Raw genomic sequence first — 24,293 nt, 5'->3', positions numbered from 1 at the left:
AAAGTGCAGAAGACATTAAGCATAAACAAAGAAGATTGATCTCCTTTCAACTTGTTAACAGAGGTATAAAAATAACATCCCAAATACCAGGGGGAAAAGCATGTGGTCATAAAATATCCACTTAAAAGGCAGAGAGGTGTTGAATCGACACTTGAAGAGGATTTTCCCCCCCTTTTTATATATAAAACCAGGAAAGCAGTTCCTGAATTTTAGTATAAACAGATACCTTTGAGGTGGAGAGAGAACTACTAGTGTCGTGTCTCCTTTAAAAGATTTTGCTGATTTTCAAATGAGATTGTGTGTTTTACATGCAGTTGGAAAGCCTGGGAAAAAGGTTAATGCAAATCCTCGTCCAATCGTGGAGCAGAATCTCCTTGAATGTTCCAAAACACTAAAAAGTGGTATTAATAGCTAGTATGGCCATTTTACACTTTGCAAAATGATGCTAAACAGAGCTTTCATAAAAGTAAAAGAGTAATTCAAATAAGATTTATTCTTCCTTTCAACAGCTCTTAAATCCCTGTCAACAAACAAAGGATCTCAAGATATTGACTAATCTCATGAAAGAAGTGAGGATGCCTTAGAGACAAGATGGTAAACAGCATATTTCTATTCCTAAGCTACTTTGCCCTTGAGTCTCTGTTTGGAAAAGGAACAAAACACCCATAACAGAGGATGAGTTAACAGCATAAAATAGGTTGTCTAACCTCATGCTCCCGTTCTTGTGCCAGCTTCTAGGCTGCTGTGTTCTTTCTGTGCAGCTTTAGGAGGGAAGAAGGCAGCTCAGTCTACCCAAAGTAGCCCATGTCGTGTTGTTAGAGCACTCTCACGGCAGGTGAAACTTGGAGCTCGCCCACCCGGAGGAAGCGTTGCATATAGGTCTCATTTCTTAGCAGACAATCAGCATAATGTAAAGCATATGAGGAAATCACCATTCCACTTAAAGTGCTTCCATTTGTACTATGTTAGGGACAAAACTGGCAGCATATTAGAGGTATGCCACCAGTCAGAGGCATACCTAGCGTTTAACCCATTGGGGTTAGTATAGGAGAAAGCACTGGGCACATTGACCTGTCAAAGCTTGTTTTGAACTTTTATTTTATTCCCCTTTCTAACATACCTGCACCTCATAGCTCCATGGCTTTAATCTGTACCTGCTACTGGAGTAATAAAATAAGACTCAGCATGATAGCCTTCTCTTTTGGAAAACTCCTTCTGGAGGCACAGCTACAGATGTGATATTGCCTTCTTCATGAAGCTCATACACTCAAGGTCACACCTATCCTTAGGCTAGGCATATCCTGCTAGAGGGAAATGGGGTGAAGGCTCATTTTCTAGCCCTATAGCTAGGCTGGCTGGCAGTTTGGCTACATCCATGCTACTGCATGCACACACCTCTACACGCACTTCATTGTCCCAGGGTAGGCAGGGAAGGTCCTGGCATATGCAAACACACTGAAGAAGCTCAGAGGGTTGGATCTAAGGAAACAAACTTAAACAGATATCAATTCTTACCTCTGTAAGAAAAGGCAAGATGAAGGTGTTTTTTCAAGCAATAATTATGGAATCAAAACACATATTAGAGCACATGCAAAGCTGAACAATTTTTTCTAGAAAGGACGATAAGGAAGATCTACTGCAGGTATGTTTAGCAGGCAACTGGAAGACACAAGACAAACACGAGCAGATAATTATAGCACAAACTGTTTAGTGAGATCTCTGTACAGGTATTATAGCAACAGAAGTACAATCTTATAGACACAATGTTTTCCCCAAAGCGAAATTAGATCCATGAAATATTTTTACTCAATGCATCCTTCACAGAAATCCCCTATTGTATAATTTTGTTCAATATAAAGTTAAAAAGTAGACAGCACCGTACACCCATTATTGCATTTTTAACCCTAAGGGATAGTGTTTCATGCTAAGCGATAGCTTTCCTTAGAACAGGAATGTATAGTATTGAATCTAAACTGTTTTCACATCACTGTTTGGATGCGAAGAAACCAAAACTAGAGTTTTTCCTCTCAGATACATAAAAACACAAAATCAGAAAACACCGTAGTCTGACAGGTGCTGCTAGGCATCACTTTTACTAGGAAGGGAGCATCCTTTAACACTTTGTGGGTAGGGCCTGTCTGTTATTAGCGTAACAAGTCACCGCTAAAAGCATTTTTTCCTTTAGGCCGACAGTCTAGTCAACGAAGCAAAGTCACTAATGCTACCTGTGACTGATCACCTCCCCACCCAGGGTGAACAGCTTTACTTTCCAGAGCTGCAACACCACAGCGAGATCCACAGCTTACAACTTTCCTGTCAATATCCACTATATGATTAAGTATGTTCACTCCTATCTTGCTTTGAAAAGGGCTGTCTTACTGATGTTGAGCTGCCTGGAACACTTTATCCATATTGAAGCTGAGGAAAACAGAGATGGGAGGGGGAAAAAAAAAACACACAGGAGACTTATCAGGTTCCAACAAATTTCACTCCTTCCATTGCCTTCCTCCCCCCCTCCTGAAACATATGTTTCCAACTGCAAAATGACTAGCCATGATATTTTCAGACACTGTAGCTGAGCAAACTACTTCAGATACTAGTTACAGATTAAGACTTCTACCTTTTAGAGAAGCATAAAGCAACACAGTACGTTGATTAAATAAAGACAGAGATATATCCGCATTAGTTAGTTGACCCTTTTCTTCGGGAACACTGTCAATTTTTTCCCCCCAGTGGATATTTTCAAGATGTAAGCATTTGTAAGCGTTCTCTGGGCAGACTGCACTTGCTTAGCTTTAAGAAATTGCATTTAGGTGGTCTAACAGTTCTTGTCAGTCTGTCGAAAGTCCATGTATTCACCTATAGGGAAAAGAAACAGATTTACAGGAGCCTGTTGCCACAGTAGTAGTCACTTAGTCCCTCAATAACGTAACTTAAGAGTGACACCAACCTCTTCCAGTCACCATTTCCTTCTTAAAAAGTACTGCTCCAGAGGATGCTTGCCCATATAGATGGGATTCTGCACTGCGGTCTAGTGAGACATTTCAGCATTTAATATTCTCATTAGCGTTGACCAGGAGTCTGTCATCTGACAAAGCTCCGGATAGCATATACCACATTGCTGAGTGAACTTCAAGGGTGACTTGACAAGTGCCTATTTTCTTACCAAGTCTGTGTTTCCGAGGATTACATCTCCTTGGACAAAGAGAGTCTGAAGACTGTTGTGTAGTACTGCAGATCACCACACTGCAGTGGAAATACAGCTACAAAATAAAAAAAATTTTTTTATAGTGCAAGGCAGTCATATTTGGCAAACTTCTGATACACATACTGTCCACAGAGGAGAACTGAGCACTACTGAACGGCTAGTCTGTATTTGCTTTGTATAGAGCAGTATGCCTTCATGAAGGAGGCTAATACCTCCAAGTCAGCATTTGGCCAGCATAGGTTTTTGACAGTGTTTGCTGCCTGCAGAAGTTCAACTTTGGGGATGCATGTCCCATTTTGGAGAGCACACAACAAACTGGAGATGTCTCACCTGCTCTTGTAGCAGAGTTGTGCCTTGAACAAAAGTGAACATCTTCACTTCAAATCTCTTAACGTGCTGAGGAAATTTTACTCTTAGGCTATAATTAACCTGGTGGAAAATGGTTCTGTGAGAGTCTTCACTATTTTCACACCTTTTTGATAAGGAGAAAGAGTTACTTAATTTAAATGTTCATCATTTCAACAAGATCTTTAAACAAGACAAAGAGGTGAAGTGTACAGGAGCTTTATTTTCCTCATACTATGGTGGTATGGATAGAGCCTCTCCCCTGTTCGTGTTCCCCATCTTTGGCCACAGCTATGGTTGCTTCTTATTCTTTCTAGCTGGAAGTACTTCCGGCCACACCGGTGACCTGCTGTCACAAGGAGGCATAACCAGCATGCAAATATCAGTGTGCTTTACAACACTTGTACAGTCAGGACAAAATAATCCTTCCATATCCTTTCTCTTTTCTTCCAGCTAGGAAAAGAGGCCTTGTGTTGAACAGTTACCAAACAAGATGAAAATTCTCCTTACCCGTTTATAAGGATAGGCCACTGGGGATGGCTATCACTACTTTGGGAGTTTGTAGCCCAACAATCTTGTAAATTTAATTCTAGTCTCGCATCTTCAGACTGGAGCAATTCAACTTCAAAATACAGTGCCTCCTTCAAGTATTTTACCACAGGATATTCTGATTCCGTATAGGAGTCAGAAAAGGACTTCTCTACAAGACAGAGCATTCACATTAGAGGGTAGATTTTTTTTTTTTTAAATTTTATCCCCCTCCCTCCACGCTAAGCATTCACTAAGTCTTTTCTTCATTCTTTTTTTCCATCACCATTTACTTGGATACAGTAATACAAAATCTGGTAGAGCATATGGATGTCAACTGATGGGGTTAGGATGGTAGAAAGATGAGAACTGGTAAGGAAAGGAAAGGAAAGGAAAGGTGTGAAGTACATTCTCAGGTTTGGAGGATCCAGAAGAGAGCTTGTTCTTTCTGCAGAAGAATAAAACATTCATTCAAAACTATCTCTGAACAGGTACTGAAAAAAATGCAGCGGGACCACTTCCCTCAAGGAAAGGGTATGGCTCAGGCTTCAGTTAGCCCTTTCTGACAGTGTCAATTCCCTTTTACAGCGGTATTGCACATAGCTTCCTTCTCCGACACAGGCTATAGTTATTTTGGTCAGTGCTAGCCCCTCTGCTTAGCAAGATTTTGGGGACTGGTTGGGGAGAAAGGCTGACCTCAAATCCACTGCACATAGTTTAGCATAGTCCAAGCAGGAGATGGAAACAAACCATCCAACCAAGCAAAAAAAACCCACATAAACAAGGAGCGTATAAGTGGCATAAGGGTCTGATCAACCGTAGACCTTTTGTAGACAGTTTGTATTGCATCCTGGAGTGAAAATCCCTGCTAGAGTCCTTGAAATCTGGTCATAAGCATTACCTTTGAAAAGCTTCAATGATAGAGCAAGAGAGCCAAACCCTGGCATAATACTGGGTGCTGGGTTGTTTTTGGATTCGTACTGGACATCAACAGTCTGCTTGATTGTGTACCAGCATACACACTTTAATCTGAGGGGGGCGAAAAAAAAGTAGCATTAGATTTTAAGGTACTAAAATACCTTGGACAACCTCCTTCTAGGAAACGATACTTACTGGTATACTGGCGTATCATTGCCAGGTCTGAAATAGAGTACGTCATTTTCATATGTCATGGTTGTGCTGTTGAACTGAAAGATACAGATACTCTTATGAGGGAGACAACTACATTAGAATTGAGTTTGGTTTTGGCAATATTCATTCTCTCCACTCAACTGGTAGATTACGCTGACGTGAACACATTTGGAATAGCCCCATGTTTACTGAACTAAAGCTGACTAGAGCTAACAGTTATATTGTAGTAAGAAGAAATAGCTTATCAACTAACAATACCTTGAATATGGCATAATACCCCAGAAAAAATTGCACTGTGCCTGAGAAAGGTGACCAGTTGATTCTATTAACAGATTCAGAGGCCATCATGAGAAGAAAAATTCATAGAAATAAGCTGCATTTGGTGTGATCTGCATTTGAGTCTGATCTGATCCTTTGTTATTTTACCTCTATTTTCTACTCAGGTAGGAGGCAGGAGCAGGAAAAACACTCCAGTCTTGGGTCAAGTGTTAATTAGTGACACGTAACCAACTCCTATAAGGCATATAGGTACGTAACATGAGTTTGCGAGCTGGCAAAGTCTAGCAATAGAAAATTCAGAGATGTCAAACTGAAGGCTAATTTCGACAAACACCTTCAAGATGCTTTCACCAAATGAGAACTTCTGCCTAGCTGAATTTAGTAGCCACAGAAGGAAGAGGGATGCAAATGTATCACTTATCACAAGGTCAGCTATGACCTTCTTGCAGCTTCTGCCCAGCTCTGAACTTCCACCAGTTCCAGTAATAACCTTACTCCAATACAGAACAAACTTCATGTCATTAAGCCATTACCTTTCTACTTGTTCCACAAGTGTTTGCATTAAACGTGAAAGTTGCCGTTTTCTCTGTCACTAGAATGGGTTTGCATCGTCTGTCTCTCAAGGTAAGCAGACTGGTGTCCATGTCTTCAATTCCTACCAATGTCACTGCAGTAATAACCACAGTTCCATTGGGCAGGCACTCTGGAAAAGAAAAATGCTTTTTCCATACAAATCAGGACTCATATTGCTAGAATCTGTAGCCTAGAGCAATAAGAAATTTTATTTGGATTGCTAGCAAGGTTTTGGTAGCTCGTGAGTATTAGAAATTGAAGACGACTCTTTTCTGCACTAACACTTACTATGTATACCAGCTTCTTCAAGCTGACTGATGTTAAAGCATGCACTACACCAGGTGAAGGTGACCTCCTTCCTTACAGTTTGTCTCACCTTCTCCTAAAGAGATTTTTGTAGCCCAGGTATTCAGTACATCCAATCCAGATGAGTAGTTTTGGAACAACATGTTTATAAGCTGATCCTTCCCCCCCACCTCCCCAATATAAAACTCCCAAAATAGAGTGGTGGATGATGGTGGGGAGGTCACTTCCATCTGCACCTTGACTTGCCTTATAGTGTATTAGCTTATATGAAAGTTGACAAGCAGATAGGGTATTACATAAGCATAAATTCTAGGAACATTTAATTATTCAGACTTTTAGAAGTGCGCTCATCTGTGTGACTTAATAATGAGGTTCAAGGAAAAGTATGACCAGAAACCAGAAACAACTTAGTGACAGTTAACATTATTACGCATTAGCTCAGAAGGTGAAAATCTGCAGGAAATTGAGAAGTTTCTCCTATTAGCCAGGGTGATGCCATCCTTCAAGGTTAAGTGGAACGAAGCCATTACTCCAGAGGGATGAAAATCCTAGAGGTGATCACAGGTTAAAAGAGAGATTGAAGACACTGTTCAACTAGAACTGCTCAAGAACTAAGAAGGCAAATTATCACAGTGAAGGATAATGGTGCTTGATCAAAATTCAAATTTACAGGAGAGATTTTGTAATCTAGAGACAGCCACATCAACCTTTTGCTGTGGTTTTTCAATACAAACTCTGTTGCATGTGCAATTGCCACTAAAGGTAGCTCAGCCTCAAAGTGCTTATGAAATGCTTTTTTTCTTCACTACTTTCACCTGCATTAACCAAGGGAAGTCAAAATATTCTTCCAAGGGCAGAAAATAGTTCTCCACTAATCCCTACAAGCCTGTACCAAAGGAAAGTTTTACTTCCGCTACAAGGACATCTTGTTCAAATTTTATAGCTAGAGCATGCCTTTTAATTGCTTCATATGTACTGACATCCTTACTTCATAGTCCACATGAGGAGAAAGGAAAGGGACACCAATTGCCAAGTGAGTGCCATTGTCACTCAGGCTATAGCTGTACTTCTGTGCAGCCTCTGGCGTCAGGCGCTGATCTGAGAGGAAAGGCAACCAGTTTTGGTCCACACTCCCGTGAGGGACTATTAGATAGAGATTCTTCTCATCACAGAATCCTCTTGCGCTAGGCAGCACTGCAATAAAACTCAGAGTTAGCTAGTGTGCTAGCTGCCATCAGAATTTAAAAGAGCTATTTAGGACCGAGAGCACCTCTGGTTGAAGTTAGCCCAGTTAATGGCTGAGTTCACCACCAGATTAGTTGCAGCCAAACTGATGCACAGTTTTGTCCAAGTTTCACTTGCTTACCTGTATCTTTAACAGCAGACACTGTTACGACCGGGATTATGAAGGTCTCACTTGTTGGATGGATTATGAACTCCAGTGTAACATTCAGGGTGTACGTTACAACATCCTCTCTTGTGTACTAGAGAGATCATATTTAGAAATAAAATGAATTGATATAGTCAGCTCTGTACTATATGTTACAGTATCTTAGTACATACCTCTTTCTTAATACTTGCCGCATCAAATGGGACTTCTATTGCATAGGTTTTGCTTCTATTAGCATATCTATTTTCGTGTGTTAGATACCCATGCTGAGTAGCTTCAAGTGCAGTTACAGTTGCCCCCTCAAAAGTTAAGCTCATAAGCTCCACATCAGGGAGGAATGTTCCCACTGTCACATTTATTAGCCTAGCACTCAGATTTGTATCTGAAAAGAAACAGGTTAACATTAAGCTCTTACCACTACCAATACCTTCGGTAAATTCATCATTAAGCTACTTACTGTTGGTTATAGTGAGTTCCACTTGTTCAAATGGTGTTTCTATTTCCTTGATGATAGTATGTTTGGTTAGTCCCCATTTGTTATCTTCCCACTGATGTTCCAAGAACAGGTTGATGTTGTATTTTGTCCCATGCTGTCTATTGCTCACAGAAGTCTAGAATTTCAAATCAATATCCTTTAATATACCATGACTTTACATTAGGTAGAAATTGTATTGTAGCTTCCCAGGGTCAGCTAGAGTTACAGCTCAGAACAATTGTCGTCCTCAGTTCTGTGGCCCTGCTTTTGTACTGGGAAAGAAGTCTGCAAAAAGCAACACTTGCGACCAATCTTGAACTCTTAAGTAATACTTGCTGTAGCCCTATTATCAGCTCTCTTTTTCAGAGTTAGATTATCTCAGGACACCCAGGAGACTTTCTTCTGCAAATCTGCCTCCTAACCCTCCCCCTTGCTCTCTCCACCCCTGAAAGCAGCAGACAGCTATTTTGTCACTTAAAGGGCTTCTGCTGCCATTTCCCTCAGAGTTCAGTTGTTGTAGCATTTGTCCAGGATCTTGTTCACTCCAAGAGGCTAAATTTAGTATCATATGGCCTAGAGAACATCTGGGATGGCTATAGGTTTATATGAGTAGACTGTTCATATTCTCCTATATGGTTATGTAACATACAACAGAACCCATGCACATTTTATAGTTCAGTTAGGGCCGTCTCAAAGGGGTATAACATTAGGACTAAAAGCTGGTAGCTCTTCCTCAGTTAGAGGAAGGAGATAAGTTAACAGTTCTATATATTCTGTAAATCTGGTACCGTCCGTCCCTGCTCGTAAGAAAAGAATTTCTGCACAAAGTGATACTTCCAAGAACCATCTTTGGTCATACTTCTGGGATTTTTTTCCTTTCCCCTTCTCCCTCAGTTTTCATTTAAAAGGAAAAGGATGAAGAACTCATCCTCCCCGTAGAGAAACGGGGTACTTAGCCTGCAGTCTAACTCAAGTGACTAACCTTATAATAGCCACCTTCTGCACCTATTGGTATCTTGATTGTAATTGTATCTAAGTCATTAGATAATGAGTATTTCCTGGAAATCATTTCCTTAGCGGAGAGTCTGTGTAGATCCACACCAACTTCAACAAGCACATCCTTAAAGCTAGTTGCTCCAGCAGAGAGTGGTTGAATATATTTTGGAATAGTCCAGATGATTGTTTTGTTGATGTAGTCCACGCCATCTTAAGGACAAGATATAAAAGCTGTAAGCTCATGACTATAGCTGAAAGTTGTCTGTGTATATTTCAGCATTGGAGTAGGTTACCAAATTTCTCACCTACAGGACACGCCACAGCAGTATCCACCATCAGGATCATCCATCGCTGTTTGTAAAATGTACTTGATCTCACTGCAGAAAAGGTAATTCCCTGAGCCTGCAAGAATAGATCTTGTTAGACCAGTGCCGTCCAACAGCTTCTTGGGTCTGAATGACCATGCTAACCTTGACCAGCTGAATTTGTGCAGCGCTGTACGGTATTCGCAACAGTATCCTGGTATCTGTTGTGTTGAGCCCATAGCCAGCATGCCAAGCATCGGTCACTAGCAGGGCCTTTTTTTCTTCTGGTTGATGAAACACTATTTGCCATACTGAGGATTCTCCTGCTTTTGCCTAATCAGAGAAATTTATTAACAACTTAAACATGCTGCTCAACATTTATTAACAACTTAAACATGCCTTATTTACTGTATTGAATGATTTCACTAGCTTGTAATTTCTGGGCAGTTTTATTGCCTTATCGTAAATACAGCTAGTTTGACACCCCATCATCATTCCCTGGTGACCCTCTTGCATAGGAAAAATTTCTCCATATTAAAAGCACTAGATTAATGGGGCACTGAAGAAACTTAGACATCCCATTCTCTATGGGGATAATGCAGTATGGGTCAGGAAGTTAACTGCACTCCTGTGTTGCAAATAAAAGATCCAAGAAAAAGACAAAAAACAAACTTTATCTATAGTTCACCCCCGGTCTCACAGTCCTTAGAGACAGTTCTTGTTGCGCAGGGTCTTGTCTTAAGAAGATTTCACTTTTAAGATATTTGAGATACCACTCTCCATATCTTCCTTGGACATGTGGCTGTCAATTTCTAATGTATAAAATGTTTATGTTAAAACCCCTTGGTACAGAAGTTCTGCTCTTCATACTGAAGTGCTTTTTGAAATCTACTGCGTAGGCTTAGAATAGAAGGACAATAGCACCAGAAGTAGAACTAGCTTTTATTAGAAGAAAAGCTGTAGTTTTACCTCTGGGAAAGCAAGAGCCCAGTCCTCAGGTTCATCTTGAATGAAGTCCTGTACTATTTGTGGAACCTCCCTTCTGACAGAAACCTGGATGGAAAAAGCCACTGTAAGCAGTTTGTTAGTGACACCTGTTTACTTGTCCCCAGCACCCTAGAAGTCTTTCAGTACTTTCACAACAGTATGAGATTACTGAGGAGACCCTAGCACTTTCCAAACAGAGGATCAAAAATGTTTTTATTCTAGTCAAAAATTATAGAATAAAATGCCAAGACATGGTGCGTTACCTACGGTCTGCTTGATTTCAGCTTTTTAATCCTAGCATGTCTTCGCAGTCCTACTTCAAGCTGAGGATAGGAATTAGTTCTAGACTTCCATGTCCTCTTCAGAAATAACTTTTTCTCTCTAAGTTTCTCCCCACCAAATTCAGCCGGTATCTTTTGAAGGAACTTTCCAATCCATTATTCTCTCAAAGAACAGTTGAGGTAACACTAAGCTTAATCCATTAGAGTACATTTTTTAATAGTATCTCACAACTGTATTGCCTATTAACACTGTTCAATAGGCTTTATAAATGCATCACTAGCATTTAGGCACTAGCACTAGGCTTTAGGATGCATGCTGCACGTTCACCAGTGAATTGTTCACGGTGCGGCATTCGGATTTTACCTCTAAGACATTTCTAGCACCTAACATCCTTCCAGGGACCCTTTCCCAGTACTTACCTCCATGTAAGTATTTTCACATACTAACTCTCTTGGACTCCATGGACCATAACGGCAACTTGCACTTTTCAGATGAGTTGAAGCATTTTTCATGTCATGAGCATGAGATGCTTTGATTTGTATAGTTACTGTGAACACATCTTTCTACACGGACAGAGGGAACACTTATTTGTTAGACTGATCTTTCTTCAAGTAGATACACCCTATCCTGATGAACTAAGTAACTTACAAAATCCACCAACCCACCAGTCTGTACATGGAAAAGCAATTCCTGTTGAAGCATTACTGGTTTCTGTTTGGTTAACTACAAAGGCTACATATATATCTAGATATGTATCTACACAAACACAAATACCTTTGGGAGCTCCTTCAATCATTCGTATAACCCCAGAGCCACACAGAGCAACGATATTTTAGGGGCCATTTTGATCTTCTGCTTTATGACATGCTAATAGCAAGTAAGCAACAAAAGCAGCCAAAGCTTCTTAATTTACAAACCAATATCTCTGACTCACTAAATACAGCAGAGTGCAACATAAAGCTAGCAGTCGGAATTCTCTGTTCTTGTAGATGAAAAAGCAGTTGCCGTTCAAGGGCACGTGTGATATGCTTATTCATACGCTCAGCTGTGCTTTGTTATAGGACATTCAAATGTCAATGCCAGTTAGTATTCCTCAAGCCTCTGGATACATTTGAGAATTGAATGGCTTTCTGCTAATAGACTTTCAACACATTACCGAGTTATTCATAGGTATTAACTAAGAGGGTCATAGTCTTTTGCATAAAAGTGATATATAGCAGTGTTGCCCTGTAGTCAAAATACCGTATTAGACTTACCTCCAACCAAGAATGGCAGCTTAGTGCAGAAGCACGAAATTCAGTATTACCCCAATAGCTGTAAGTTACTGTATAGCCGCATTGTGATGCCATGGCCTCATCTATCTCCCAGGCTATGCCAAATTGATCTATAGGTAATTAGTTAAGAGCAATATTAATAAGTATAATATCCACTCTCTCTAAATCCCTCCGCAAGCTTTCCTTGCCCCTCAGGTTCCCTGTCCTTGTTCCAAGGACCTACAGCCCAGCTCTGATATGGCCCAGCTCCACAACCTTTGCTCAGACTTCAGAGGGAATTGCAAAGTGGCCAGAAAGATCTGCAAGAAAGTCTGCAGAAAAATAAGAAAGGTAGAATTACAGATATATTGAGACAGGGTTCATTAGCAGCTCAGCAATTTAAGAGAAACAAAACAGAAGTAAAAGAAAAAAACAGAAAGGTGTGAAATCCTCAGGGTGCATGGTAGTGGGGAAAACAGTAAGAATACAACAGTCAGCAATTGGGTCAGAGTTGGTGTTATCAGGGTTGATGGATGATGACAACTTAGCAACAGCAGGGACCTGTTCTGGGGATGGATGGTGCAGGCCAACACTTCCCCTAACTGACATCTGCTTGGCCAACAGAGACTTTCCAGGAGTCCTATAAGGGCTGGCAGGCCCACTAAAGCTTGGATTGTTTTCATAAGCTATTAATCTTTAAGTCAAAAATAATCTTTTTTTTTTAAGCTGTACATATCATACTTACAGGGTCTCTTTGTGCATAGCAAAAATAGTCTGTACACAACAGCCCAAACTGAATAGGTGATGACAAAGTTGATTAATATTCTAGGAAGATGGATGTAGTGTTACAGCCTACATGGAGTTAGGCAATATATCAAGCATGGAGAGCTACATCAGGTATCTTTAGCCCAAAAGTTATCTCACTCCATTCTTCTAGGGCACTTTGTGCTATTCTTCACTTTAATACACCACTTCGTGTTTACTAAGCCTATAGCCAGACAGCCCAATTAGTTTTTCTTATCTTCAGTAAGACTATACTCATATACTAGGTCCCTTAGCAAGCAGAGGAGCGTGGAACAGTTAATATAAAAATAGAAATCTAAGGACAGCTTCAGCCTGTGAGTTTTCAGAATTACATGCTCTTACTGGGAATCATTTTCACCAGGAAGGAAACCCACCAGCATGGACATGGTGAGCAACTACCACGTTTTTCTGTGCAACACATTTCAATTTGAGTACAAAGACAGCCTGGATTGCTGTTGCTACGTTATTACTCTGTAAGACTACAGAATAAGTTATACAGAAGTAAATGTAGCATTTGGTTATTTATAATGAGGTACAACCTACTTTCACAGCTCTATGAGCTTACATTAGGATCCCCTGGATTATATTAAGAGGGCCTCAGAGGGTTTTAAACACTTCACCTTGTGTAATTTCCTCTCCAAGTTCTTCTTTATCAACTTACCAACAGCAGAAAAAGACAAGTATTTGTCCTCAAAGTATTCAGCACTCAGGGTTAAGCGCAAGAAGTTTCCCAAGCACTCTGAACTCACAGATCCTGTATTGAAGTTGTTGAAAGACTAGTAAATAGTGGATTAAAGGTATCATATAAATAGAAACTTGCTATTTTCTAGATTGCTTTATGAAGTCAACATATTCCAGCACCTCTGATCAAGATATGTTAAAGATTCTCTTTTACCCAGCATTACTTCCAGAAGAAAATCCAGTCTAATTCAGTATACTAGTAGTAACTGTGTCTTGTCTGTTGGCAATGCTCCCCAAAGCAGCCTGTGATTGAAAGAGGGTTCTGGAACCAGATCAAGATCATACTACATTGGCTGCCTCAAGCTAAACATCTTATTTGCAATCAAATAGAACAAGAAAGCCCCCACAAAACAAAAACCTGCTCACAAAGAGCCATAAATCCAGTTCCGGGTGGGGAGCAGCCACATCAGCTACCTGCCAACCTCCCCTGCTCACCCACCCGAATACCGACAGCCAGCAGGCTCATGCCAGGGCAGAACTGCATAAGACCGTTGAGGATCACAGGAACAGAAGCCGGAGTCCCAAGCTATCGCAGCAGCATGAAGCTACCAATGGCTACCAAACCTTTCATGAGGCAAAAAGCAGGTACACACTGTTCTAAGTGCACAAAAGGCTTCAGTGGTTTCTATTCCATTTACTGCATTTCCCTACAAAACTAAGATTAGTTGTTTCAGAACATTTTACGGTATTGTGATCTAATTCTAGTCAGGTCTTTAATAGTACAAGTGCATTTCAAGGACTGATAAGCTCTCTTGTTCTAGAGAGGTCATCACTATATCCTTAAATTAAGCAGAACTGTGACTCTGACGATATCAGAGCTAGTCATACTAGGGAACATCAAACAGAGATGCTGATGAACACAACCTTTTTCTGCCCATACTCCAAGCTACAACACGATTTAACTTCAGTGCAGAAGCTATGCGGTGGCTCCAAGATGGGCAAGACCTCCTAAAATATATCTTTCCACCCTGATCTCTGGTAGATGCTACCATGTTTATAAAGCACCCAGCAGGGCAGAGGGTAGCAAGTCCTAGCACCAGCTCTCTACATCTGCTGTTCTAGGATCAGCTCTATTTTATAAGGCTAAGGAAGTTAGTGAAAATAACAGTTTTGATTAAGAAACCCATCTCTTTGCAGGGAAGGCATTAATATCTCAGTGATATTTAAAAGATTTTATATGTTATGAAGTATAACAATTTTTTTGCTGAAGGAAATAAGAGCAACATTTGCTTTCTATAATCGTACATAAACCTAAAGACCGTCAAAGCGTGATTAGCAAGAGATAACCTCTTTAGAGTTTGGAGTGTCTCAGAAAAAACGTGTAAGTATGGCTCCTACAACAGCTTCAAACTCCTCTGAAACACACTCAGAAGATAACTGATTCAGAAGAACACCACCCACAAAAAGGCCTAGAAATCAGTTGGTGAAGGCAGTTTACAGCAACATTACCTGGCCTATCTTGGGTCCATACATCAGAGGCTAGCATCCCTATTAGTAATAACCTGTAAGAGAAAACAGGGAGATTAACAGGAACTCCAGCTGTAACAATAGCTGGATAACAGATTTCTTTACTCAGAGTGAGTTTGAGTTTGGACATTAGACCATACTTAAATTTACAGCTTCAATTCTAGACTTGGAAATTGCAAGATAGGATTTCTGCAATTAGTGCTAGAAAGTTAGGGAAGGTAAATTAGAAAAGTGAACATATCAGATGTTTTATATAAGATAGTTCACGCTAGCAGCACTGAAGTTCTCACCTCAGCATTAGATCCCGCTCCATTGCCCGTTCACTTGGTCTTTGGCTACAGTGCTTTTTCTCTTATTGTCACACACACAAACTAAAATATCAATCATTAACTTTCCATAAAAACTAAAACCTTTCTGTATTCTCAGAGGTCTGAGAAAATGAAAAGGATGCTACCTTTATACTGATGAAACCCATTTTCAGCTGTTTACCCTCCTCACTATAAACCTATAATTTGTGTCACCTGTTCATTTACTTTACTGATCAAATCTACACCTATTCAAATCCCTTCAGAGGTTATGGTTGCTAGCATCCTTACAGCTATTGGGGTTGTTGGGGCAGTGAGGTAATTGGTAGTGTTGCGATAAAGCAAGTGGCAATTCATTGTTTTTCAGTTATCTGTCTTTCATTCCGTCTTTGAAGGTTTGCAGACTTTTCATACGTATTTGTATTTTCTTACTTTATTAGTATTATTTTTATAGGTCTATGTTATCTAGAGTATTGGTGTTGCAAAGTTAAGAAATAAAATTATAAGTAGGATAAAGATAATGCTCATGGATTAAGTTAAATGCAGTTACTCAAAATGAAAATATTAAAGGAAGCTATTAAAAATGAAGCTCTGTGCCCTCTCTACGAAGGGAAGTGACATATGTTTAGGCTTTTCCTATTCATTCTCTCCTCTGTTTCAGGCCTACTGTAGCAAGCATTTCAAACCTGTCCAGTAAAAGAATTAGGTATCTTCAGGGTTAGTATAATACCTCCAGAAAACTGCTAGATTCCCAGAAAGAAGCCCAAAATCTGAAGTTACATTTCTAGGTTCGTTACACGGTTTGGCAACCCAGCAGCTCATGTAGCACCTTTTATGCCTTGAACAGAAAAAGTTGTTACAGATATATATTGAAAACCCTCTACTTTTTCAGCATTTAGGTATCCAGCTCAAGGCTGCAGTTACATGTCCCTATTAACTTGGGACCCCGAGCCCTCCTTGTAGGCACTTACACATACTCCATGGACACAAACAAGGCTTGCTGGTTTTAAAAGAAAGCTGGTGGCAATGCTTGGTGCTTTCATGGTAATCTCATAGCTTCAACATTTTCCCAGGAAGCAGAAAACCTGAGTTTAACTCCTTTTTCTTCTGAGACAGCTCAGACCCACAGACGTCATTTCCCATAAAACAAGACCTGGTCACCACGCAGCAGTGGATGGGGTGCCTTCTATTTTTTAGTCTATTGAAGTTGGAAGGAAATGTCCATTGTAGAGCCCAGAATGCAAGGTTAAGGGATTCCAAACAAGGAATATAATGCCTGATTCGGTGACCTAGTAGCTATTATAATGGGAGTCATACCTGTACACAGAACTAAGCAGGTGCTTGGCATGTCAGAGTAGAAGCACTTTGTTGCAGTATTGTATATATGCAGGAGTGTGTAAATCTAAGAACCAGATATAGTGTTTAGTAGTATGCTCCTATAGAAAGTCCATCATATTGCCTTATAAATACTATTAATGTGTATAAATACGGTCTTCAAAGGACAGAAAAATTCAGGAAAGTGTGGCTTTTGACTTCTATGAATTGCTTTTTCTTCTGTCTTAGAATTTTGTGCTGTCATCAACTTTTCAATGTAGTGAAGTCATATCTGGTCTTTGGGTAGTCATTGGTATGGAGGAGTCTGCATGGCCTTCCCTTGACACCTGAAGTCTACCAGAGACAAACCTATCTACAGCTTCGAGGTAATTGGTTTAACAAAAAAGTAAACTAACTGATGAACTTGAAGGTGGTGGAACAAAATGAGCAGGTATGCTGGAGACTGATGAGTGTCTCACGATGAGGAACTATTTGATTGGGTAACCCATGGGACACCTAGAGCAGTGATTATCCATATGAGACATGGCTAGTCACGTTTGGTTTGGGAAGGTTTTATCACAAGATTGTGGAGGACTGGACTTGACTGCAGATCAGAGAAAAGGAGAAGGGACTCTGCCTTCTTCTTTGCCTTCAGCTCATGGAGTTACACCTGCAGATCCAGGTCTGGATCAGTGATGGTTTACTACCATCAGTAGCATTGGTGCACTTTGGTGAATGCTAGGGTGCAGAAGCGTGACTTCCCTGGGGCTGCTGTGCTCAGATGCTGGTGGCTGGAAAGGTGGTGACTCTGTAGCAACAGGTCACTTAGTGTGCGAAGTGGTTGGTGTGGTCTGTGTCTGCATTAGTTCCAAGCTGAGTCCTGTTAGCATGAGATTATAGCAATATTACTATCACTAACAATACGAGCTGCAATATTGTTTTATTACTTTTATATGTAATAAAGAGTACTATAAATTAGTATTCCTTGTCTTGGTCATCATCCAATTTAGCTGGCAGAGACTCTGTGCAAATAGATCCCTAGGTCCCAGAGCCATAGTTGCCCTGTGACAATTACCCTTTCTTAATTTTCATAGCCAAAATAGTGCTTTGCTTTATTTATTTTCTTTGTGCATGCACATATTTTCTCACAACTTTACTAGGAAGTAAGGAATATTCATGTTGTGCATGTCATTCTGTTCGAAACACTTTTGCCAAGAGGAAAGTTTGGCAGTATTTCCTAATGAACTGCCAGAATTGCCAGCTGCCCTCCATATATTTATTTCATAGCTAATTCCTCATAGGGCGGGTGCTTTGTCCTAGGCTTACGCCTGCAACATTTTGTTTTTGCTCCTTCCTTTACCCCCGTGAAGGCCACAGGAGCAGTAGAGCTGAAAGATTTGTAATTAACCAAAACGTCCTCGAGAGGGAGCCTGAGACTTTCGTATTCCGTTCTTCACCTCTATTCCTTCAGCCTTCGGCACCTTTCGAGAGTACACACTCTGCAGTAACATTTCCTTCAGCGTTTGTTCTTAAATCTAACAAAGATTACACACGGTCATTTTAGATAGACGTACACATTCAGGCTGAAGCTACTTAACACGGCTAACCTCAGGGCAAAACTGTCGTGTCTTCTAGAGCATCAATAAAATGAATCAAATGTGAAAACAAGTTTGCACTGCTACGAGATGCTAGGTTTTCACTTCAGAAACAAGTTCTATCCCCGGCTGGCTTATTTTTATGTTGTTTCCGTTTGAAATTCCCCTATTTGATCAGTTTTTAACCTTAGAGGGAATTTTCCTGAGAAGCACCTTCCACTGAGGATATTGTATAAATAATGGATTATAAAAATGAATAAAACCATGATCAGACAATCAGGGCTTAACTGTTGAATAGTGTGACAATATTTGTTATTGTTAGACTGGAAACTTTGGATTATCGCCTTATTTCTGTCTTCAGTGTATATTTACAATATTGCAAATAGGTTACACTTTTCCGGAGCTTGCTTTTAGGTACCACCAAGGAAGTGCCTGATATTTCTTCTGGTTGCACAAGGTCTACCTAACATTTAAAGCAGATCTGCACTGTTGGCAAGCCCATCACACTAATTCTATGCTAGGTCTTCAGGCTGCTCATGCCTTTTTAACCCAAACAGATGCTAGCCATGTTTCATCATTCCTTCAGCCTCCCAGCGCTCATATGCATGTTGAGGATATGTGGCAAGGCTTATCCTGGAGGTGTTTAATGACAATGTAGATGTCTTACCATGTTCAATTTTTGCAGGTTTAACAGGATCGTGTTGACTAGCAACCAAATTACTGGAAAGGAAGCAGAATTACGGTAGTTCTGTTACTACTCAACCTTACCACAGCTGTACTGAAAGCATTACCCGTCTAGTTTACTCACAATAGGTTGTTGTTTGCTCGTTTCTTCCTTTTTCTGCTTGTTATTTTTATTTTTTCAATTGCAGGTTTTAATTCCTAGCTACTTTTCAATTTTTTTTTTGATTATTTGGTATGTTATCACATGTTGTCTTGGACCATAATTAGGACCCTAGGTGTTATAGTAAAACAAATAAATCTGAAATTATTTGTATCCAGTGAAATCCAAATTATCAGATGACATCAGTAAAAAATAAGCAGAAGTCTTTTCCGGCACAGTTTTAATTTCTAAAGAATACTGAAATCTCAAGGGCTTCACTCAAATTCTATGGCCAAAAAAGTCCAGGAGGACAAATGAAATTTTCATTCAGTGAGTATGATGTCCTCCTATTTGCAAGAATAGGAGGAAATCATGTAACATTATGTGCACGTTAGGGCTAACAACCATGTGGTAGCACGTTTCCTTTAATTTACTGATATCAGCATTTCTTAATGTTACCAGCCTTCCCACAGCAAACAGGGACTGTGCAGTAGGGTTAGGTCAGGTAGTGCCATGATCATTGGATTAAAAAAATCAGGAGATCTCTACCATCTAAAATGACTCTCTGTAAACTGTTCTTTGAAAGCTATTTTGACTGCATATTCTGAAAGCAAAAATCCACAACAAATTAAAGCAAAGTCATAGTTCCTCTAGGATTAGATAATAGATGACTACGATAAAAGGAAATATAAAACCTAGAGACAGATTTTGCAACCTCATCTTTATAAAATGACCCTTATAAAATGTCCACCAGGAAATGTATTACTTATTTTCTTTGTAGGGTTCCAATGTAGAATAATAGACAGTCGATCAGCTACACTATCTGTCTCACTCTGTTTCCTCCTCCTGCCATGAATCTCTTCCTAGACAGTGTGTTTATGTACTAAGCTAATTCAAATATTTTCCATGTAGAAAAATGTGGAGACAGAAAACACACAGTTCTTCTGTAAGTGATATCTGCAACAGCAGACACATTAGATAGAATGAGGCCATTAACTAGAACTCAGCAGCTTAGGCTACGCTGTCTCTGCTGCAAGATATGCCTCCTCTGGGGATACGAACGATTTCCTAAATCATCAGTGACTTGGTTTTCAGTTAGGTGCAGCCCCAACAGGGGGCACAGCAGAACTGACATCCCCAGAGAGTCAGGAAACAATCTGTTTTGGAGTTATTGATGGTTTTCTTGGCGGTCCTCCAAGTTCAGGGCAGTAGGCCTGACATCCCACAGATTAAACCAGGGACTGGCACATTTAAAAGGACAAATGTGTTGAGTTAAAGCCTTACAACTCATGCTATGATATATATGCTTTTTTTCTCTGAATAGGGTATAGCAAGGACCTGAAATAAGCCCCCCAAGAAGGTTTGTACATGACTGTATAGCCTTGTGAAGTGCGTTATGCTTTTGCACACAGAGCTTGCATGAAGCCATGACTCCGCCCTATTTTCTCCTTGCTTATGCTTCGGAGTGTCATCTCTTTCAAAGTGCTGATGGACGAGCAGTGGATGCTCTCCCCTTAACCGGGACGTAGGCATGCAACCTGTGAAGTTATTGATGATAGCACCTATAATTAGGACTACCATTTTGAAAGTTTGCCTGAACCAATTTGGTTCAATCAAACTGAGCCAAATGAAGCTAAAGAGCTACACCAGAAAATAATTTGGCCCTTGAAGTACAGTTAGGAGTTGAGAATAGGAATCTATGTGTGATGGAGAACAGTCTGTGGAAATGTCTGGAATCAAATGCAAAGCAATTTAGACTCCTGTGATAGCATAAAAGGGTTTTGTGTAGACAATTTAAGACATCTGCCCATGGTCCAGACATCTGTGAGCAATGAATGCCATTTCTGAGCTAGCTCTTTATTTATCATTCAGTCATGTCCATTAATAATTGCTGCTCTTGTACTACCCTATCTTTGTCTATATATAGTTATATATGGTTACTTGACAGCTATAACAAACAAGGAAAGAACTGCATGTGCTTGAAACTAAAACGTAATCTGTGATCTGATTCTCTTTCAAATATAGATAACATAGATTTTACTCTTCCCTCCCATTCTCTCTTTTTTCTCTGAATTTAGAAGGTGTTATTGCACATTTATATTCCTCAAAGTAATGGATAGACAAACTAGCTCCTCTTGTGCAAACATGCAGGGTCACGCAGACATAATCCTATTGTATTTTTAGCTGATCTTGAGTTTCAGTCCTTCTGTGATGCTGAAGAGCCTAAACCACTCCGGCCTGTGTTCAAAAGCCAGGCATCTACTCTTCAGACTTACACATTTTTTTTCTTTGGTCACTTTCAGTACAGCTGTGGATTTGTACTCAATATTTTACTGGTCTGTTATCCTATCTTTTCTCTTATTTATACATAGTCTTTGAGTTTTTATGGTATCATCCACCCACCTAGAAAGTAAACCTTTGGTGGTATAAAAAGAAAGGAAATTCTCTCCAGTGCAAGACCATGAGCCAGTACCAATTCATCTTTGTAGCAGCAGAGATAGCAAGTGAAAATAACATGTAATCTCCAGCAAATAAACGGATTAATTCTATTCATTCAAGTAATTCTATACCGCGTCTTATGAGCAGTCAACACAGAGCAATAGAGAACCAAGGGAAGTGCAATCTTCCCAGACTATCTTAATAACATTTAACTGGTAAGTCTAATTGTAATATATCTAAATAGAGGTTATTCTTGTTAACAGAAGCCGCTAAGGTCTAATGCTGCATTTTGGAACTGACTATTATCTGATCCTCTCTGATTTCAGTGGGCTTTGGATTAGGCTCTCAAAGCTTGGAGGCTCTGTATTCCCCGCCCATAGCACATTGTAAACACCGAAAAATGTTTTTTATTGATTGATTTATTTATAAATTTGGAACTGTATTCAATTTCATCAGTATTTGTCTGCTTTACTCTGCTGATAGAGCTCCACTTTGCCTCTGGGGAAGAAGTTCAAGTTCAGATGACACATCTCCTCTCCCCAAAAGTGGCAGTCATCCAATGTTAAGTTAAAGGTCTCACAGCACTTTTCCTAATGGTTAGGGGATAACTGTGGCTTTTCGCCATTCATCCTCCATGGAAACAGACTCTAATCATAAAGAGCCAAATTTTGATTGATCCAAATTCTGATTGATCTGATTGATCATGAAAGACATGGCAGTCACAGGGAAGGTCACAGGATCCCCATCTTGTACAATGGCTTGTGTAAGGAAGTACTAGTCAGTCTCCTGCGTGCAGAGACTGTTCCACGAGTAAGGTCAGAGGGATGAAGCAAAATGGTCTTAGCCTTCAATTCGACTCCACCACAGTCTGTAGAAAAGACCATGCTAAAGAAAATCCGTGCTGACTCTTCCAAACTGCTCTTCCAATTTTTTTCTCTCATCATCTTGTGCAACGAGCCAAAACTGAGATTGTTCCACCGAATTAGAACATTATACAGACTGGGATAGTCTGCTTCAGAGTTTCTATGTGATCCTGGACATTTCATTAAATTTCTATATATATGCCACCCTTTTATAAGGCAGGCATAATAATACTCCACAGTATTGTTAGATAAGATATAAAAAAGAAAAAAAAAGTGAACTGATCATACATAACATAATATGTGTACCAAAAAGGCCATATAGGTATGGAAGATCACTTGTGTTTTACTGTAACTGCATTATCCTAAATACAATCAGTTTAGATTTACATTGCTCTTGGGCACCTTCAAGGAAATTTGGCCCAAGATTAAATACTTTACAGGGAAGAAATAATTCTGTGGTATGAGGATATCTTTCCAGCGTTTCATATAGTCCTGTTGATTCTATGATAAATGTCATCGAACATTCATCAGTTTCAGTCAAGAAAATAAGAGTTCCATCCTAGTAATAAATTTGACATTTGCTTTACTCCCAAACAGAGAGGAAGAGTCTAAATAACGAAGTACTTGGCAGAGGAGAAAGTATTGAAGAAATTCATTATGGAAGTATCTAAGGGTTTTGTTTCATCTTGCTTTGACATGGGGCTGAAACTTCTTGAGGTATCACCTGAAGATTGTAGACTGGATATCTCATTCCGCTGCTCTCTACAATTTCCCCCAGTTTCCCTCATTATAACCCCCGAAACCCCCTGCCAAACTTCACTATCCATGACGCACTCTGGCGTCTTAATGGACAGCAGTCTGCCCCACGTCCTGGAAGATGTTGCATGGCAAGAGGCCATGGAGAAGAGCAGGAGATATCTGGCAACCGAACCACATCTTCCGTGAGGTACCATAACAGCTGACGACACTATGCCAATTCTGCCATCACTTAGAGTTGCACAGCCACCTAATAGTTTGGCAGTAAGTTGTGGCAAGTTTTGATATAAATACCACTGTCATCTAACTGAAAGGAATTTCTTTCCAATAGTTACAATTACAATGGAAAGATTCAGGGTAATGCTGACATCCCATGATGAATCAGGGGTGCAGAAGTTACGTTTACCAATGACAATCAGAACATCTATGAGTCATTTAGGCGTAACAACATATTCTTTCTGAACCCCATTTTGATTTGACCTGCTCATCTTAACTTACACACTAGGTTTTGCTTCTTAATATCACTTTTCTGACAGAAAACTCTTATTCACTAAGATTTCAGGATTTGGGTCTAATAAAAACCTGAAAAATTGATCTTTACTGGTTTCAAGTGAAAATTCAGTATTTTCTACTGAAAATGCCAACACTTCTTCCTGTCTCCACAACAAAAGGAGCTGAAGAAATTGGTTCTTTAAAAAAAAAACTATATAAAAACAATTGGCTTTTTGATTCTGGTCTTACTCTTATCACAGAAAACGAGGAATTGTCATCTTCAAATCAGTGAAGATCAGTTAGGACAAGACTGGTGCAGAATGGCTCACAATTACCTCTGAACGAGTTCTGGCTGCAATTACATTAAGTTAGTTGTAGGAGGAACGTAAAATTAGAGGTTCTTGAAGAGTTCAGGAGTGCTGTTGGTACAGCTTCATGAAAATATTTATTAATCAGTTTGTTGGGCTTCTCTCAGATTATGCTATGGTTTGACTACACATTGCCCACAGTGGCAACATTGCCTTAAAGTCTTCTCTCCCTGGCCTCCATGCCCTGGTAAACCGTCTTCACGCTGCAAGGTGCCACCCCCCATAAGAGCTTCAGTTCAACTAGTTGTGGGGCTATGCTGTGAACTGA

General features: G+C 39.9%; 1 protein-coding gene across 1 annotated transcript; it reads right to left on the bottom strand.

Annotated features, from left to right (window-relative positions):
• Nucleotides 1-1,690: 1,690 nt before the first annotated feature.
• LOC104147731 (uncharacterized) lies at nucleotides 1,691-15,383 on the bottom strand. Its single transcript, XM_009680554.2, has 22 exons — nucleotides 15,361-15,383; nucleotides 15,053-15,105; nucleotides 13,524-13,616; nucleotides 12,062-12,189; nucleotides 11,225-11,368; nucleotides 10,506-10,589; nucleotides 9,702-9,869; nucleotides 9,537-9,633; nucleotides 9,218-9,441; nucleotides 8,218-8,371; nucleotides 7,934-8,142; nucleotides 7,737-7,854; nucleotides 7,359-7,564; nucleotides 6,801-6,918; nucleotides 6,025-6,194; nucleotides 5,195-5,268; nucleotides 4,983-5,110; nucleotides 4,064-4,253; nucleotides 3,539-3,680; nucleotides 3,167-3,263; nucleotides 2,951-3,031; nucleotides 1,691-2,859 (listed from the first exon to the last, which is right to left on the bottom strand). The coding sequence occupies exons 1-22, from the start codon at nucleotides 15,381-15,383 to the stop codon at nucleotides 2,819-2,821; spliced, it is 2,742 nt and encodes a 913-aa protein (XP_009678849.2). The 3' UTR covers nucleotides 1,691-2,818.
• Between the last annotated feature and the right edge of the window lie 8,910 nt (nucleotides 15,384-24,293).

This window comes from Struthio camelus, chromosome 3, assembly GCF_040807025.1.
Source record: "Struthio camelus isolate bStrCam1 chromosome 3, bStrCam1.hap1, whole genome shotgun sequence".
NCBI classification, from domain to species: Eukaryota; Metazoa; Chordata; class Aves; order Struthioniformes; family Struthionidae; genus Struthio; species Struthio camelus.
The sequence above is the reverse complement of the archived record's forward strand: the minus strand, read 5'-3'. Positions and strand labels throughout refer to the sequence as shown.